The sequence below is a fragment of the Eptesicus fuscus genome, chromosome 1 (assembly GCF_027574615.1).
Source record: "Eptesicus fuscus isolate TK198812 chromosome 1, DD_ASM_mEF_20220401, whole genome shotgun sequence".
NCBI lineage: Eukaryota > Metazoa > Chordata > Mammalia > Chiroptera > Vespertilionidae > Eptesicus > Eptesicus fuscus.
Genome location: NC_072473.1, coordinates 8253412 through 8273095, shown reverse-complemented (window position 1 = coordinate 8273095; position 19684 = coordinate 8253412). Strand labels below are relative to the sequence as shown.

The following is a 19684-nucleotide window of genomic DNA, read 5'->3' as shown; positions in this document are numbered from 1 at the left end:
TAAGAAAACATTTAGAACAGTGTTGGTTAATAGTGTTTTAGGATCCAAAACTCTCATTCAAGGGAAGACCTCTAATTAAAACAGGCCTATGGCTGCTTGTTGTCAGAACTTAGGCTTGTAGTGAATGCTAACAAAACTTGAAAAACAATCCGAGAGTCTTCTTACATTTTCACTTGCTTCCTTCTGCCAGTCACATCTCTCATCTCTCATTTTTCCTTTTACCTGTAGACTCAGGTGTGAGGGTAAATCTGCATTGGGAAACAAAATCCACCAATAGATATTGTCATGAAACATTAACTAAAAATACATGGAGACGGGTGATAAATATAGGGTGTGTTCAAAAGAGTGCATTTTGAAACCGGAGAAGGGGAAAAAGTGACAGGCACAAGATTGGTAATGGAAAAATGGAGAGGCAAAGGTTACTTAACACCTCACTGTTCAATTGCTTGATCTTTGGACAGACTTACGTTTTTCCTGGGAAAGCCAAGAGTAACTTATTTTAAAAGGGCCTGGTACCATGGCCTCCAAGATATGTTATTCAACTCCACGTCCATAGTAGGCAGTGCCTGGAGACGCACCTTTGGGAAGATGGTACAGAGTCAGTATCTGGGCCCTGCAAAACCAGTGGGTGTGAAATGCTGTCTGTGGGTTCGTGTTGTCTTTGATCCTGAGGTTTAGGAAAGACCCTGACTAAAGTGCAGCTGCCCCTAAAGGGGAACACCCTTCCCCTTGCCTGCCTTCCCTGTACCCTACGACAGAGCTTACCTTCTTTTTCATGTCCAGCCTTTGCCTGGGCTGTGAGGCTCAATGATTTGGGGGCCTGCCTCTGCTGCCCTGGGGGTTGAGCTCCCAGAAGCCTCTTCATCACAGCCCCGTGGTCGGCAAACTGCGGCTCGCGAGCCACATGCGGCTCTTTGGCCCCCTGAGTGTGGCTCTTCCACAAAATACCACGGCCTGGGCGAGTCTATGTTGAAGAAGTGGCGTTAGAAGAAGTTTAAGTTTAAAAAATGTGGCTCTCAAAAGCAATTTCAATCGTTGTACTGTTGATATTTGGCTCAGTTGACTAATGAGTTTGCCGGCCATTGTCATAGCCCATACTTACTGAGGTCTGATTTTTTAAAGATATAATTTTATTGATTTTAGAGAAGAAGGGAGAGGTAGAGAGACAGAAACATCAATAATGAGAGAGAATCATAGATTAGCTGCCTCCCGTATGTCCCCCACCAGGGATCGAGTCCACAACCCGGGCATGCACCCTGCTGGAAATTGAACTATGACCTCCTTGTTCATAGCTCGACACTCAACCACTGAGCCACATTGGTGGGGCTGAGGTCTGATTTTTACCATGGAGTGTGTACTGCCCCAACATCTGACCTATTAGCTTGAGAAATCCTCATAGCACCCCTCTACGGAGACATTCAAGGACCTCTTCAAGGTCACATCACTGGGGATTGGTAGATCTTGTCCAGGCCTGACCTTCACCCTCAGCCACCATTCCAACTGTCCTTCCCTGGTGGAGGACTTCTGAGAGGAGAGCTGGTCAATGTTAGCATGAGGCCCAGAGGTAGGACTTAGACTTAAATGTATGGTCACACCTGAAGGTATAAGCACATTCTTTTCCTGATGGAAGTAAAATAGACCTTTCTTTTATTGGTGGAAAAAGCAAGTTTAAGCGGCCGTAAAATATATACATAGTTATAGCTTGCTTAGTACTTTCACCATTGTAGATTCCATCCTCATGCTGCTCCTCAATGCTGCAGGCTGGGGAGACAGAAAGGGAAGTAACAGTCCTGCATCAGGGGGGCGGTGGGCTTGGGCCCTGGGGCGCCTGAGGACTGAAGTGACACTCTGCTTCTTGGGATAATTCACGGTGTCTCAGAGACCCTTCCGCTGCTCTTAGGCCCACTGACCAGTGCCTCAGTCTCTTCTGTTAGTTTTAGATGAAAATCCAGGGAGTTCTCATTATGGAGCACTTGATCAGAATCTGAGACTGTGCTGAACTCTGTTGGAGCCATACAAGAAGATGAGCCCACACTTTACTTTATGAGAGGAGGTACATAAATGAAAGGATGAAGGAGGTTAAAGTTGTATATAAAGGACTGAATCCATTTCCTATCGCTGCTCTAACAAATTACTACAAACTTAGTGCTTAACACAAGGCAAATTTTCTTAAAGTCCTGGAGCTCAGAATTATAAAGTGGGTCAACAGAACTTTGTTCCTTCTGGAGGCTCTGGGGAGAATCTGTTTCTTTGCCTTTTCCAGCTTCTAGAGGCTGCCTGCATTCTTTGGCTTGTGGCCCCTTCCTCCATCTTCAAAGCCAGCAGGGTGACCTCTTCTAATCTCTCTCTCTCTCTCTCTCTCTCTCTCTCTCTCTTCTCTCTCTCTCTCTCTCTCTCACACACACACACACACACACACACACACACACCTCTACTTTATTGTCACATCTTCATCTCTGACTCTGACCCTCTTGCCTCACTGTTATAAAGACCCTGTGGTGACATTGAGACCATCCAGAAAACCCAGGGTAATCCTTCCTATCTCAAGAGCCTTAATTTAATCATACCTGCAAAGTCCCTTTGACCACATAAGGTAGCATATTCACAGGTCCTTAGGACTAGGAGTTGGACATCTTTGGGAGACCATTATTCAACCTACCAGAAAGACTAATTGCAAATGAATGAAAAGTCTATAGGTTATTTATTTGGTAGGGTGAGCATAACAATGGTATTACTTATGGGGCAATAAGAACTATTGTGCAATGGTAGGGAAAAGACATCTTAGGAAAAGTAGTGGAGAGGTGATATGTATGTAGTGGGGTTGTGTGGAGGGGAGCAGAGGGGCCATCGGCAATGGCCTTGGTTGCCTGAGGTAGACACCACAGGTTAGAATAGGTGGGGACCGCTAGGTGGATACTGGAAATATCAGGGGGAACACTGTGTAAAGTATATGATTGTCTAACCACTATGCTCTACACCTGAAACTAATACAAAATAATATTGAGTGTAATTGAAAAAAAAAATGTAAAAAAGAGAGAGAATGTATGAGGAGAGCCGAGCTAGATAGTTGGTTCCTGAATGAGGTGGAATCTGAGTGCCACGTGGGAGAGTTTAGATTTAATTTGCAGCAATGCAACAGAGTATTACTTAACATAATATTGATATAAAATTGGTTTACACTTTATGCTCAACTGGACTATGACTCAGAGAATCAAAATTAGAAGCAGGCTTAAAAAATGAACAGAAAAACTAATGGACAGTAAGAAAGGTTTGGGGACACCCCCCCCCCACACCTGGGCCTCCTCTCTCTCCGGCTCCATTTTCTCCACCGCCGGGGGCCGGGGTCTCCTGTGGGGGGCCCAGCCGGTACCCCAGGTCTCCCTTTAGAGCCAGGGTGAACCCCCGGGCGAGCCAGGAGATGGGGAGACGGGCGGGGGTCGGGGCAGAGGGAGCAGTGGCCCCAGTGAGTTTGGGGGGAAGTAACCAGGCAGGGGAGGGGCGGAACAGGGAGGGGCCTCAGGGCCCCCCCCCAACTATGGATGAGCGGCTGCTGGGGCCGCCCCCTCCAGATGGGGGCCGAGGAGGGCCTGGGGCTGGTGGGTGGGGAGCCTCGGGGCCCTGGCGAGCCTCCTGTTGGCAGAGACCCCGGTGGGGGTAGCGGGGGGGGGGGTGGGTCCCAGGAGACCGAGGGAGCAAGACATCAGGGACATTCTGCAGCAGATAATGACCATCACGGACCAGAGCCTGGACGAGGCCCAGGCCAAGAAACACGCCCTAAACTGCCACCGAATGAAGCCAGCGCTCTTTTGCGTCCTGGGTGAGATCAAGGAGAAGACCGGCCTCAGCATCCGAAGCTCCCAGGAGGAGGAGCCGGTGGGCCCCCAGTTTATGCGCTTGGACAACATGCTTCTGGCAGAAGCTGTGGCTGGGATGAAGACAGAAGAGAAACAGTCCAGAGATGGAAGACGCTGACGAAGCCTTGCCATACTAGCAGTCAGCAGCTGTGCGTCACTGCAGGTTGCCCAGGACCAAACCAGAGAGGGTCGGACCTGCATTACCACCATTTGTCCACCATCCAGAACTGAACTATCATTGCTGACATGTACACATAAGGAACTGTTCGGCATTGAAATTGGGACTCAAAAGAACTGTTGGCCCAGAATGAAACTCACTACAGACTTTTACAGACAGGCAAACTCACATTTGCCTCCCAGCATAACCATTATTGCTTGTCTCATTTTCGGTTCTTATAAGTGTATTTCTAGTATCACATGATCTCACTCATCTAGGGGAAATAATGAACAACATGGACTGATGAACAAAAACAGACCCGGAGACAGGGAATCATCGATCAGACTGTCAAACCTCAGGGGGAAGGCATGGGAGGGTGGGGGGAGGGGGAGGGATCAACCAAAGGACTTGTATGCATGCATATGAGCCTAACCAGTGGTCATGGACAACAGGGGGGTGGGGGCATGTGTGGGGAGGGGTTTGGGGTAGGAATTGGGGGATGAGGACAAATATATGATACCTTAATCAATAAAGAAATTAAAAAAAAAAAAGAACCTGGGGGGAAAAAAAGGAGGTGTGGCTGGGCCTGAGAAAGGGGGGCGGGCTCAGCTGCAGCAGCTTCCGGGGGTGGCGTGTCCCCTGACAGCTCCATCCAACACTTGGACTATCGTAGCAAACTTTTTTTTTTAATTACTTTATTGATTAAGGTATCACATATTTGTCATCAACCCCCTCCCCCCGTTCCCTTCCCAATCCCCCCCACACGCAAGCCCCCCCGCCCCCCTGTTGTCCGTGATCACTGGTTAGGCTCATATGCAAGCACACAAGTCCTTTGGTTGATCTATCTCCCTTGTCCCCACCCTCCCCTACTTTCCCTCTTAGGTCTGACAGTCTGATCAATGCTGTTCTTGTTCATCAGTCTATGTTGTTCATCTTTTCCTCTAGATGAGTGAGCTCGTGTGATAGTAGGAATACACTTATAGGAACTGAAAATGAGACAAGCAATAATGGTTATGCTGAGAGGCAAATGAATCAGTCTATAGTGAGTTTCTTTCTGGGCCAACAGTTCTTTTGAGTCCCGGTTTCTATGTCCAACAGTTGTTAATGTGTTCATAACAGCAATGATATTTCAGTTCTGGATGGTGGACAAATGGTGGTATTGCAGGTCCAACCCTCTCTGGTTTGGTCCTGGGCAATCTGCAGTGACGCATTATCGTAGCAAACTTGCCCAAATCCATCATCTCTACCACTCGGAGCTGGAGAAGTATGAGCAGGCATGTAACGAGTTCACGACCCACGTCATGAACCTGCTGAGGGAGCAGAGCCGCACGAGGCCCGTGGCACCCAAGGAGCTGGAGCGGATGGTGAGCATCATCCACCGCAAGTTCAGCGCCATCCAGATGCAGCTCCAGCAGAGCACCTGCGAGGCCGTCATGATCCTGCGCTCCCGGTTCCTGGACGCCAGACAGAAACGCTGGAACTTAAGCAAACAGGCCACTGAGGCCCTAAACGAGTATTTCTATTCCCGCCTGAGTGACCCGTATCCCAGTGAGGAGGCTAAGGAGGAGCTCGCAAAGTGTGGCCTCACCGTCTCTCAGGTCTCCAACTGGTTTGGCAACAAGCGGATTCGCTATAAGAAAAGTACCGGAATGTTTCAAGAGGAGGCAGATATCTATGCCGTCAAGACCGCCGTGTCTGTCACCCAGGGGGGCCACAGCCGCACCAGCTCCCCGACACCCCCTTCCTCCGCAGGCTCTGGCCGCTCTTTCAGTCTCTCAGGATCCGGAGACATGTGACGTCCCCAACAGAGGGACCAGGGAGCCTTCATTCTGACACTTCCAACTGATCTCACCCCTCAGGGCCACAGGGTGGGGGCTCACGAGGTGACTCTTGACGAGAGGACAAGCCCCAGACACAGGAGAAGCTCAGGATGGAGAAGGGCAAATGGGGTCGCCCTACCCCAGCTGACTCAGTGCTGGGGTTGCTGACTACATGGCAAGGAGAAGGGGGTCCCCTAAGGGGAAAGTGGGGTCTGTCTCCCCTTTTTTCCCTTTTCAATCTTTTTCTCTTTTCATTTCTTACTCAGAGACACACCCAGAATCCTATCTTTCAGATCCCCTCTCTCTCATAGACACATATACGACTATTCTCTCTCTCTCTCTCTCTCTCTCTCTCTCTCTCTCTCTCTCTCTCTCTCTCTCTCTGGGTTCACCATTCTCCCTCCCCCACCCCTTATCTGCTCTGGGATCTTTGGAGACTCCATCCTTGCCCTTCCTACCAGAGATGCCAAATATGGGGACACAACTTCTGGACAGATGACCTGGCCACACCCTGCGCCTCCCCCCCCCTCCCCCTCCCCCTCCAGACGGCTTTATTACCTCATATGCAGCTCATCTTAAACCAATAGAATTGCTCGGTGAACGAGAGTGTCTGACTCAGATATCTGCCTCGGAGGGAGTTTCTGCTACTTTAGGGAATTGGGAATTGTTAACTGGGTTTGGGGGTTGAACCTTTTTTTGTTAGGGAAGAAAAAAACCCCTGGGATCCATCTGTATCTTGGGGGTGTTTTGTTGTTGTTGGTTCTTAATGTTTAATTGAGTTTGGGGAAGTAGATGTTTTTATATGTTGATTTCTTTTTTTATCTTAATTACTGGCTTTCCCATATTAGGGGTGACAGCAAAAGGGGTCATGATAAGAGAAAGGGGTCACTTAGGTGTCCTCCTTTGCTTTAAAGGCCCAGGTGTTCTCTGCTGGTTGGGCAGCTCCCGCTGCACTTGGTGTGGAGGCAGCTGGGGGCTTGCTTGGCTGGCCTGTGCTCCCTCCTCTCTCAACCCGTGGGCAGGGCTGGGCAGTCATTTGGAGACAGTGCCACCTTCCCCTGTGACGTGTCTTTTTTTTAACTACGCAGGTTGGAGGGGAGAAGGGGGAAGGGTTATTGTGAAATAAGTATGGGTTGGGATGCTTGTGTATGTTATCTCCTTCAATTTTCCCAGAAATGAGGTATCTTTGTTCTCAGTCCAAAATCATGAGGGTGGGGAGAGGAGAGAGGCTGCAAAAAGCCAGGTATGGAGGGAAGTCAAGTCACTGCTGCCCCCTCCTTGGCCCTGAACCCCTCCAACAGCGTCAGGATTTCACAGACTGTCACCATGGGGAACCCCGCCAGGCAAAGAGCCGGCAAGACTGTGGGCAGGTTGGGACTGATGGGTGGGGGGCGGGAGGCACAGGTACGGGCAGTTCTCAATTGTAAACTTATAGTTTCTTTTTTAAAAAAAAAATATATTTTATTGATTTTTTACAGAGAGGAAGAGAGAGGGGTAGAGAGTTAGAAACATCGATGAGAGAGAAACATCGATCAGCTGCCTCTTGCACACCCCCTCTGGGGATGTGCCCGCAACCAAGGTACATGCCCTTGACCGGAATCGAACCTGGGACCCTTGAGTCCATAGGCCGATGCTCTATCCACTGAGCCAAACCGGTTTTGGCTCAATTGTAAACTTATAGTTTCTTTTTTTTTTAAAAATATATTTTATTGATTTTTCACAGAGAGGAAGAGAGAGGGATAGAGAGTTAGAAACATCGATGAGAGAGAAACATCGATCAGCTGCCTCTTGCACACCCCCGACTGGGGATGTGCCCGCAACCAAGGTACATGCCCTTGACCGGAATCGAACCTGGGACCCTTGAGTCCGCAGGCCGACGCTCTATCCACTGAGCCAACCCGGTTTTGGCTCAATTGTAAACTTATAGTTTCACACACACACACACAAAAAAAAGCAGTTTTAAATAAAGAAATTTTTCCCCTGGTGGGGGTGGTGGGGGAAAGAGAAAGGTTTGGGGAATCTTCGTAAAGGAATATACTAGAAATTTTGAAAGAATCACTGTATGTGTTGTCTAAGAGACTGGAAATGGTTTGTTGGGGGAGGGGGTAGGCTCCCCCCAGTGCCCCCAAATAAAATGTCCAAAGGCAAGGGATATGAGGGAAGTCAGCCTTACCGGGGCTCTGTCAGAAGGGTTATGCTCCTTCACCTACTGCCATTTAGGAATGTCTTCTTTTCTTTTCTTTTTTTTTTTAATATAAATATATATTATTGATTTTTTACAGAGAGGAAGGGAGAGGGATAGAGAGCCAGAAACATCGATGAGAGAGAGACATCGACCAGCTGCCTCCTGCACATCCCCCACTGGGAGATGTGCCCGCAACCAATGTACATGCCCTTGACCGGAATCGAACCTGGGACCTTCCAGTCCGCAGACCGATGCTCTATCCATTGAGCCAAACCGGTTTCGGCAGGAATGTCTTCTTTGATAAGAGAACCTAGCTTTCCTAGACTGTTAAGGTGCCAAGGACTCATGAAGTCTTGAACCCATTACACTTTTATTATGGGCTGCAGAAACTTTGGTAAAGGTTAATTAGTGCTCATTTATCCTTATGGGGTGCTTTTACATCTCCTTTATCACCACCAATATTCGTTACTTATTGATCCTCTTTTATTTTTTCTTACACTATATAACTCGGTTCCAAGAAAGGACAGGTCTGGAGTGGGAATCATATGACGGCCTGTGTTTATTCAGGCAGGCTGAAGCAATCCTTTTGCAATGGAAGAGGCTTTTTTTTTTTTTTTTTTTCATAGACGCAAGATCTAGGGAATTATGGAAATGTTGGGATTAAAACTAAAGCATATTTGAGGTTCTTTTCACCACCTCAGTCATGATAAAAATGTTTTGAAACTGATATTCTCCGCTCTTTCAGGCTTTTGGTGGAAGGAATGCCAGGAACAAAGATGTTTTCCTTAATTTTGTTGTTCAGTCAGGTTGCTTATAACCCACGAAGGCTGTCGTATCATCTTTAGAGCTTTCAGGATTGCCTGCTTATTCTGCAAGGCAGCTGGTTGGGGCAGGCTTGGCCAGAAATGCACTGTGTTCTCTGTCTTCTTGAACCTCACCTTTCCTGAGTGTTTGGATTCCACCAGCTTGTGCCTGGCCTGGATGTTCTTTGACTGCCTATGTGATGGGCCTCCCCGGATGAGGCCTCCTAAGCCAGGCCAGAGAGCGTGGCAACTCTCCTGTCAGTTCTCGCTCTGCTTCTCTCCTTTCACTGACATTCAGGGCATCATTAGAGTTGGAACGCTACTTCCCCACCTTTTCTCTAACATTTTCTTCGTCTTCTTCACTGGTTTCTATGCTAGCATGTTTTTTTTAAAATATATTTTATTGATTTTTTACAGAGAGGAAGAGAGAGGGATAGAGAGTTAGAAACATCGATGAGAGAGAAACATCGATCAGCTGCCTCTTGCACACCCCCTACTTGGGATGTGCCCGCAACCAAGGTACATGCCCTTGACCAGAATCGAACCTGGGACCCTTGAGTCCGCAGGCCGACGCTCTATCCACTGAGCCAAACCGGTTTCGGCTATGCTAGCATGTTCTAATCGAAGGCTCTCTGTAGCTGTTACACCTTAGGACAGTGGTCGGCAAACCGCGGCTCGCAAGCCACATGCTGCTCTTTGGCCCCTTGAGTGTGGCTCTTCCACAAAATACCACGTGCGGGTGCGCACGTACAGTGCGATTGAAACTACGTGGCCCATGCGCAGAAGTCGGTTTTCTGCTCTAAAAAGAAATTTCAATCGTTGTACTGTTGATATTTGGCTCTGTTGACAAATGAGTTTGCCGACCACTGCCTTAGGCTTTCTTTCTGTGCTATCATTGCAGGAGAAGGTTGTATTTCTTGCTTCTGAAAACAGCAGGGATAATGTGAACTAATACCCCGCTGGAAGGCCTAAATAATACATTTCGCTATTTGGGCCTTACATTTGTATTTTCATGAAAAGCCAACAGTTCCAAAAGGCCTTCAATGGAAAAATTCAGCAACCCTCACCTCCTCTCTACCACCCTCAACTTTTCCAGCTGTTTCTTCGGATATCTACCTCAGTGTTTCTAAATAATATTCTCATAGCGCTGTTAGGAATTTCCAGACTTTCCACTGTGTTGGAGGAGTTATTTAATGTCCTCGGACAGCCCCGGTGCCCACTGCATTTTCCTTCTCTCCCCTGCCCCACTTTTATTTTGGAAATGGTTTCTGGTCTTGAGGTGCTTGTCAGGGTCATCCCGAGTAAGCAGTAAGTCAGGCTTCCTGCGTCATTGGAGTCGATTCTCAGTGGTTCATATCAGAACATTTCTTTTTTTTTTTTTTTTAATATATTTTATTGACTTTTTATAGAGAGGAAAGGAGAGGGACAGAGAGCTAGAAACATCGATGAGAGAGAAACATCGACCAGCTGCCTCCTGCACACCCCCCACCGGGGACGTGCCCGCAACCAATGCACATGCCCCTGACCGGAATCGAACCTGGGACCCCTCAGTCCGCAGACCGACGCTCCATCCACTGAGCCAAACCGGTTTCGGCCAGAACATTTCTTGAATGCTAACTGTGCCAATAAGTGAGCAAACTACATCAAAGACTCTTTCTGAGTAGATGGACCTAATGCAGTAAGTAAGAGTGGACTGAAAAATCGCAGTACACTTAAAACAAGAAACTAGGAGGAACTTATTGCTGAGGCCTTCCCAACTCATTCAGGTTGTCTCAAACATGAGTGGAAATTGGGGCTGTGAATAAACTTAGGACTTCTTACAAGTCTGTGGCAGCCTTATCTGCCCTTTTCTAGAAAACACATAAGGGGCCGGGCATTTGCAAACTGGAAGCTCATGCCCTCTGTCACCTCACTTCAGTAATAGTTAATCTAGGCATAATTAATCAACCAGAGAGGACAGGAAAGGGATGCCAAGGCCAAGAGCACTTCAGAACTGAGCACTCCATGCAGCAGGGGGTGTAATCACGTTTTTTCTCCACCCCTTCTCCTCTGTGACTTTTAGAGCATACTTGGGACACAGGGTTCGGAAAATTCTTCTGGGGCATTGATAAGATCAGACAAGTTCTTGGAAAATTTTTATCTCAGCAATTCCAGTTGCCAATGCTTTCTATAGAGCAATATGTGGTAGTTAGGGTATGGGGGGAAAACACCAGAAAGAAAGGTTTTTATGAGAGGGAAGCCTGAACAATTTCATTAGAACAAGTTAACTCACCCAACTGTAGTCTAACAACGTAAAAAAAATGGATGAAACAAAACCATGAGATTACAGTGAACAGAACTGAGAAAACAGCAATGATAATGAGAACAGGATTGTCATAAAAATCACGTGTTTCTGAGTTTCTGTGAAGTAATCGTAAAAATAAGTCTGAAGTGATTTAGTTTGAGTTTGTTCGTTCATTCATTCAGTGCATACCATATACCAGTTCCATATATACCAGGGGCTAGGAACACAATGGTAAGTAAAGCAGCATGCTGCAACTCTCAGAGATTTACAGTCAAGCACACAGAGCGCTCTGTAGACCCCAATTGACGGATGTGCGGTGACGAGGCAGGCATAGAGAGAGGACCCTGACTAGACTGTGGTGTCCAGGAATATCACTGCCTGTAGAAGCTCATCTATATATACAAAAGGCTAAGCGACGTCCGACCGTCCGACCGGTAGCTATGACGCACAATGACCACCAGAGGGCAGACGCTCAACACAGGAGCTGCTGAGCTGCTGTGACTTGGCAGCAGCGGTTCTTGGGTGATGCACCCCTGAACCAGAGAGGAGAGAGCCCAATTCCGGGGTGTGTCAACAGAGAATTGCCCTCTCGCAATCTGGGACCCCTTGGGGGATGTTGGAGAGCCGGTTTCGGCCCAATCCCCGCAGGCCAGGCTGAGGGAACCCACCTGCCGGAGGGACTCCCTCTCATTCTGCAGACTACCTTCAAGCTGCAGTGCCACAGGTGCGGCTGGTTGGGGAGGGACTGTGGGAGGTTGGTTCCAGGATGTGTCCGGCCCATCTCGCCCAGTCCCGCTCTGCCGGCCACCTTCTAATTAATTTCCTTTCAATGTGCACCAATTCGTGCACTGGAGCAGTAGTATTGTCTAGTTGAGCTAACATTTCAAGGTTGAGGGTGGTGTGATTTAGGAAAAGAGGGTAGAGGAGTGGGAGAAGATGTTCTGGGCAGAGGAAATAGGAGGACCTGAAAGAAGGCCATGGTGACCAGAGCTCAGAGTGTGTGTGGAAAGTCATGGGAGGTGAGGCTGGAGGACTAGGCTGGGCTGATACCATGCAGTCAAGGATTTCAAGCAGGAGTAAAACCACATCTACTCTGCCTGTGGTGTACAGGGAGGATGACGACCATGTGAATATGCGGCAGCCAGTCAGTAAGCTCTGGCTGTAGCTTGGGTGAGGGGCTGTGGTTTGAGTGGTGGTTGGAGCTGTGAATGAATGCAGGAAGTCTGGAGGGAAAATTGATAGGATTGGACAGATAGAATATTAGGGATGAGGAAGAGGGAGACATCCAGGGTGACACTTAGGTGTCTGACCTAGACAGTGTGCCAGAATGACCTCCTTCTAATGTTTCTACAAATCAATACTTTAGGTATACATTTCTACAAAGATTGACAGATCTGCTTATGGAAAATCTTTAGTGGGCAGTGGGAGAGGGAGGTTATTATGGGAGGGAGTGAATAGCATATTATGAGGCCCCAGACATCCAGAACTTGAAGTGTGAACATTGCCCAGAGCTGACAGGTCGAGTAATGATGGGAGGAAGGTCATAAAAACGTCCCTTATAAATTTTTTACTAGTGATTTGAATGAATGATGAGAAGCAGACATGGAAAGGAAACATACTCTAAGGCCTGTATAAAGTAGGGATGCATTTGAATGAGAGAATTGGAAGGTATATCAGATTTTACTGTTTAGGGAAGATCCTTAAATGATCATGACTCTAGAAGTTAAACTTGAAATTTGGGAAATTACATTTTTATGAGATGACAAAACCAGACTTGTTTTGTTTTCTAAGGTGATTGATATGCCGGAACACAACCCTGGCAATTTGGGAGGAACAATGAGGCTGGGCATAAGAAGAACTGTTTTCAAAACTGAAAATTCAATATTAAGTAAGTTTCTCAGATTGTTGGTTTTAAGACATCGGGTGTCCTTTGCCTTGCCCCTTCCACCTCTCCCGCTTTCCTTCCAGACTTCCTCTCACCTGTCTCCCCCTAACCTCCTGCTTCCCAATTCCTTTCCCTGGAGGGGTTGGTGGAACACACGTGGATGCCCCTTCCCATTTGATCTCCAGGATACCCTGTCCAGTGGGCTGTTCGTGATTTACCCATGTTCCCGGACATGATCTTTCACTGGGAGAGCCCTGATTCCAACTCGGTTCTTTGGAATCTCTCCATTATGTTGAAACCCACTCCCTGTTTAATTGTTTCATGTCTGACTGGCTTTAGCCACTAATTTAGGAACTTCTTGAGAATGATAGCAGGTATGTCTCAGAAGTCTATTTCTCTGTTCCCTCAGTAGCTCCAGCATGGGGAGAGGAAAATATGATGCCATATTTGCTGATCTACTGATATTTGCTAATCTTCCACTCCTGATAAGATTACTCTAATTTCTGTGCAAGTTTGCCTGTAGATTAACATATTCTATGAGAATAACTTAATGTCAAAACCCCCGAAAGCACTTAATTCAATTTAATAAATATATCTTGAGTAACTTACCGTATTTTCCGGCGTATAAGATGACTTTTTTTTTTTTTTTTTTAAATATATTTTATTGATTTTTTACAGAGAGGAAGAGAGAGGGATAGAGAGTTAGAAACATCGATGAGAGAGAAACATCGATCAGCTGCCTCCTGCACACCCCCGACTGGGGATGTGCCCGCAACCAAGGTACATGCCCTTGACCAGAATCGAACCCGGGACCCTTCAATCCGCAGGCCGACGCTCTATCCACTGAGCCAAACCGGTTTCGGCTAAGATGACTTTTTAACCCAGGAAAATCTTCTATACGCCCAGTCGTCTTATACGCCGGAAAATATGGTACGCACCATGCTAGATTCTGCAGATAACAGTAGGACTGGGACAGATACCAGCCCTGCCCTCCCCGGGTCTCAAAACAAGAGGAGAAAGTGTGATAAAAGGCAGAGTGCAAGGTACTAACAGGGCTATCTATAGAGGAGGAAGCCCAGTATCTGGGGCATCCAGCATCATTCCTGTGAAGTTTTAAGAATGTCTGAGAAAAATGCCTTCTTAATTCAAAGAAATCAGATCAGAAATATGAGTTTCTCCTTGAAGGATAATAAATAGCTTCTAAGGAATAGAAAGCTTCCTAGCAAACATGAAATTGAAAAAGGAAAAGTTTTAAAGGGTACACGTTTCCCTTGCTTTCTCTGGATAAGAAACCATTGTTCTCTAAGTGACTTTTTCTTTAAGAATATAAGAATTTTTCCTCTTTGTGGCTATTAACAACGACTTTGACTTTCAGATGTTTTCAAATATTTGACACTGCTTTGTTCAAATGATTGCCTAAGTGACCAAAAATAGTTAGACATTTAATGTTTTTAAATTGCATTTGTAAAAGATTTAGTGATAATTGTATTAAGCTTTTAAAAAGAGCATTTGTTCAATATATTTAAATATTTTATCTGTCTTGGTAGAAATAAGACTGATTCAGGATTTGTTTTTCTTTATGTAATGTTGATGTTTTTATTAATTTTAAACACAGCACTAAAACTTGTTAATTAATGTCTTTTGCCTGCCTGGAAAAATATTTTATTTATTTATTTATTTATATTTATTTATTTATTTTTTAAAATATATTTTATTGATTTTTTACAGAGAGGAAGGGAGAGGGATAGAGAGTTAGAAACATCGATCAGCTGCCTCCTGCACACCCCCTACTGGGGATGTGCCCGCAACCAAGGTATATGCCCTTGACCAGAATCGAACCTGGGACCTTTCAGTCCGCAGGCCAATGCTCTATCCACTGAGCCAAACCAGTTTCGGCTGGAAAAATATTTTAAACAGCTTCATTGATACTTAATTTACACACTATACAATTCATTTGTGAAAAGTGTACAATTTACTGTTTTTTATTGATTTCACAGAGTTGTGCAGCTATCAACACAGTCAATTTTTGAACATTTTTATCACCTCAAAAAGAAACCTTGTTCTTTTTAGCTATCACCACCATCCCTCCAGCCCTAAGCAACCATCAGTCTACTAACTGTCTCTATAGTTGCCTATTCTGGACATTTCATATAAATGGAACCATATGACATGTGGTATTTTGTTGGGCTTCTGTCATTTAGCATAATATTTTCTTTTTTAAAAAATATTTTCATTGATTTCAGAGAGGAAGGGAGAGGGAGAGAGAGATAGAAACATCAGTGATGAGAGAGAACCATTGATCGGCTGCCTCCTGCATGCCCCACACTAGGGATGGAGCCAGCAACCCGGGCATGTGCCCTGTCTGGGAATCGAATTGTGACTTCCTGGTTCATAGGTTGATGCTCAACCATTAAGCCACGCTGGCCGGGCTAGTGTAATATTTTCAAAGTACATCCACATTGTAGCATGTACTTCATTCCCTTTTATGTCTAAATAATATTCCATTGTATGGACATATAACATTCTGTTTATTCATTCATCAGTTGTTTGATATTTGGGTTCTTTCCAGGCTTGCCTTAAATTGAAATTATGCTTCATAAGCATATGAACCCGTGGTCCCCAGCAGGCATAAAGTTTTGCCCTCTCACCTGTGTGAGATCTTCCACAGGTCTCCCAAAAAGGTTGTGTCAGAGATAAGAGATAAATACAGGACCACTGTGCATGGCTCTATTGAGTGTCATAAAAATATAAAAGCATATATATAGCACCTTAGTGTCTTGTGGGTTTTTTTTCCCCCGAGTCATCGTATTTCTTTTGTAGGAGTTTATATTTTTCACAAGCCGGCACATTTCTTTTGTAGGATTTGTTTTTCTCTAGTCAGCCCATTTATTTTGTAGACTTTTTTTTTTTTCCTACTCAGCACATTTCTGCAAGGATGGTAGGAACAAAATACATTTGGCCACATTGCCTGTGACGATGACTTACTGTTTTGATGAAAAACATTTTGATGCTCTTCATTCTTTATATTTGATTTATAGGCCGGGCTTGCAATGCTCTGGATTAAATGGAAAAACAGGAAAGTAAAGAGGTCTTTTTGTTTTGTTTTATTTTGTTTGTTTGTTTTAGTAAAAGAGAATACTTTAAAATAGGATCAAAGCCTAAAAATAGTTATAGACACAATGGCTGGGTTACTAGAGTGATTCCAACTTTTATATTCATCAAGAACAATTCCTCTTTTCTTCTTACTCACCTGTAGTTCCTTAAGGGTTATGAAAACTATGGATTTGATTTTTCTTCTTTTTGAAAAAATATGTTTTTATTGATTTCAGAGAGGAAAGGAGAGGGAGAGAGATAGAAACATCAATGATGAGAGAGAATAATTAATTGGCTGCCTCCTGCACGCCCCACACTGGGGATCCAGCCTACAACCTGGGCATGTACTCTGACCGGGAATCGAACTATTGACTTCCAGGTTCATAGGTTGACGCTCAACCACTGAGCCAGGCCATCTGAGCTGATTTTTCTTCTTTTTAAGCACTTTATTGAGGAAAGATTGACATACCAAAAGGTGTACATATTTAATGTATACAACTTGTTGAATTGAATCTGAGTTTCCTGAAGTGGAGATTTGGATAAAAGTACTGCTAATCATCATTTGTTCTATTTATAGGAAATGTGTTCCCAGAGGCTCACTCCCATCATGTGTTTTGAATGTGTGTGTGTGTGTGTGTGTGTGTGTGTGTGTGTGTGGTCTTGGTCTGCAAAGGCCTTTTCTTATAAAAGGACTAATGATAGTGTATTTGATATTTTTTTTCAAACTACATATTTCTGACCCTTCTTTTAAATACTAATTGCATAGTCATGGTCTTTTCCAAACTTTATCTATCATGCTTAGTTTTTATATAGTCTTTCATTGTAGCATGACTTAAAAAATTTTTTTTATTGATTTCAGAGAGGAAAGGGGAAGGATAGAGAAAGAAACATCAGTGATGAGAGAGAATCATGGATTGTCTGCCTCCTGCACACCCACACTGGGGATTAAGCCCACAACCCAGTCCGGGCATCGAACCATGACCTTCTGATTCATAGGTTAATACTCAACCACTGAACCATGCCGGCTGGGCTGGGCATATAAATTTTAATTGAGTCAAGGAACTGCAACCTACTGATTGATTTCCTATTGTTAAAAATTTCAGGTTGTTTCCTGCATTTTGTTAGAAAAACGCTGATGGGAAGGAATATCTTGACACAGAGTTTATGTAATTTTTTTATTTCCTTGGGATAGATTTCTTGGAGTCAGACTGTTAGGTCAAAGGGTATGAACACTTTTATGACTAATACTTCTGCCGGATGGTTTGAAAGAAGAGGTGAACCAGTTCATAATGAACTGTACAGTAGTGTTCTTGCTTTCTCTCGTCTTATTCTTTTTGCTAGTATATTTATGATTTTTCTTCTTGCTCTATTAGCAAGAACAAAATAGCCCCCCCTTTTTTAGGTGCTAAAGTGAACATTTATTTAGGATCATAAGTAAATCACAACAAACGACACAGCTGATAAGCTGACAAACAGCATAAGTATCACTTATGGATGAGGGATTGTACGAGGGAGGGCTTTTGAAGGATATTACATTTTATTAGCTTCTAAATAATAATGAAATATTAAACAAAATAATAGACCTACTTATGCTGTTATGATTGTTGTGAGGATTAAATAAGTTAATTCAGGCAAAGCACTTGCCTATAGTAATATTCACTATTTTTAGTATTTATGTACATACAACCTGGTTAGGTCCCCGATTACCTCTGCAAAGAGAGTCTCAGTGTGCTACTTTACCCAGGGAAAGCATGGGAATCCACTCAGAAGAGTGACATCCCAAGCTCCTGTGTGCACAGCTTGGAACGCAGGTGTGCTGATGCCAAAGGCAGTTCTCAGTGACTCCTCCAAAGACAAAGCCACTTTCATATTTATAATCTAATGTAATTTGTTTCAATGCGATTTTTATTTGTAGCCCTTGGCACATAGATAGTGTTCAATATAAGCTTGTGGTACCAAATCGATTGTGGTGACTCATTTCTAATCCCCTGAATTGAGAATTTCTGGAGTTTTAATTTTTCATGATCTCTCACTCAGAATCAAACCGGTGCATTTGGGAAAACACAGAAAACCAAGACAACTGTGTTTTTTTTCTTTTTCTTTTTTAAAACTCTTTGAAAATATTAGATGCTCTTCTCTTCCATTCATGATCCATCACTGTGATGGATCTAGTTTCTATGTGGCTTCTTCTGTAAGTCCTTGGTTATAAGGCTTCTCTCCAGCTAGTCTTCAGCAAAAGATTTTGTGAGCTCCAGACCACACAATAATGTCTCCTTTATGTGCATGGGTGGAATTGTTGAAACAGAGGTGTAGAGCTGAACGGGGAAGGAGAATATTGTGGGAGAGATTCCAGAGATCTGCTCACTCCCAAACCAGCCTATCTTGCTTTTCTGAGGGGATGGGATTATGTGTGTGTGGGGAGTCCTGAGAATCAGATGATGAGTTGTATGTGACTTCTTTTTTTTTTTTAAAATATATTTTATTGATTTTTTACAGAGAAGAAGGAAGAGGGATAGAGAGCTAGAAACATCGATGAGAGAGAAACATCGACCAGCTGCCTCCTGCACACCCCCTACCGGGGATGTGCCCGCAACCAATGTACATGCCCTTGACCGGAATCGAACCTGGGACCTTTCAGTCCGCAGACCAACGCTCTATCCACTGAGCCAAACCGGTTTTGGCTGTATGTGACTTCTTGTTCCTCACCGGCACTCTTCATAAAGCTTAGCTGCTCAAACTTAAAGAGTCTTGCCTACAGTGCTGTTAGAGTTCCAGGGGGAGGACCCAACAAGGTTTCTGTATGTAAGGAACAGCAGAGCCTATTTAAGAAGATGGGGCCATGGGATATAGACCTAAGCTTTCTGAGGAAGGACAAGGGGGCCTGAACCTCCTCATTATTTTCCTAAAAGGAAGGTCCATTTCCCTTGTTTTTCACAGTTAAAAGAAACAACAACTTGCCTAAGGCTAGTTGATTTTTTTAAAAAAATTACTTGGAAATTGTTTGGAATTTTAGTCCCCAAGTGAAACTTCTTCCATTACTGAGATTTAGGAACCCAAAATGACAAATGGCTAATAGCTGAACAATCTGCAGTAACATTGCTCCAAAGGAAGAAAACTTGTGCGAGTGAAATAGAATTACCTAAATGGGTATCTTCCCAAGCTAACTGTCCTCAGCCCAGGTGACAGATGTCATCTCTAGTGCCCTTCCAACTTGCAGCCTTTGGTTTTATTTCAGGTTCTATAACGCATCTCTGAGGCAACTTAGTCCTTAGTTCCTGGGTCTTGGTTTCAGGATTGTAACCTCAGAAGTTGGGGCTAACTGGTAGATGAATTCTCAGTACAAAACCCTCTAGGAATTCATGACCAGTCACTTGATGTGTGTGGCTGAGTCAAGTGCAGCATCTCTTGGCTCTGTTATGGGACCTCAAGTCATAGACTCAGTGACAGGGCTCAAAAGGAAGGTGGAGGGCACGAACCCTGCCTTGATGTTTCTTTCAGTCAACCTGGGTCATTAAAGCATCCACACCAAAAGGCAATGTACGTGCTCTATGTTTTTAGAGTCTCTTGCACCATGGGTAGAATTAGGCTTCACTGCTCTCTTCT

At 44.8% G+C, this 19684-nt stretch overlaps 2 protein-coding genes across 2 annotated transcripts in view; both read left to right on the top strand.

Annotated features, from left to right (window-relative positions):
• CTPS2 (CTP synthase 2) overlaps positions 1–19684 on the top strand; it is a 133244-nt gene that overhangs the window by 76217 nt on the left and 37343 nt on the right. Inside the window, exon 14 of the mRNA XM_054720544.1 lies at positions 12895–12991. Within this exon, the coding sequence (XP_054576519.1) occupies positions 12895–12991 (97 nt within the window). The remainder of the gene's footprint in view (positions 1–12894; positions 12992–19684) is intronic.
• On the top strand, positions 3695–5807 carry LOC129150167 (pre-B-cell leukemia transcription factor 2-like). Its single transcript, XM_054720549.1, has 3 exons — positions 3695–3950; positions 4607–4680; positions 5215–5807. Exons 1-3 carry the CDS (start codon positions 3724–3726, stop codon positions 5805–5807), a joined length of 894 nt encoding a protein of 297 aa, XP_054576524.1. The 5' UTR covers positions 3695–3723.

What these genes read in the sequence shown, in the direction of transcription:
- LOC129150167 (XM_054720549.1), top strand. Translation starts at nt 3,724, where the DNA reads ATGACCATCACGGACCAGAGCCTGGACGAGGCCCAGGCCAAGAAACAC. An exon ending in ATGAAGACAGAAGAGAAACA is followed by an intron (nt 3,951 to 4,606) that starts GTCCAGAGATGG and finishes GGCCTGAGAAAG; the next exon opens with GGGGGCGGGCTCAGCTGCAG. An exon ending in CATCCAACACTTGGACTATC is followed by an intron (nt 4,681 to 5,214) that starts GTAGCAAACTTT and finishes GGCAATCTGCAG; the next exon opens with TGACGCATTATCGTAGCAAA.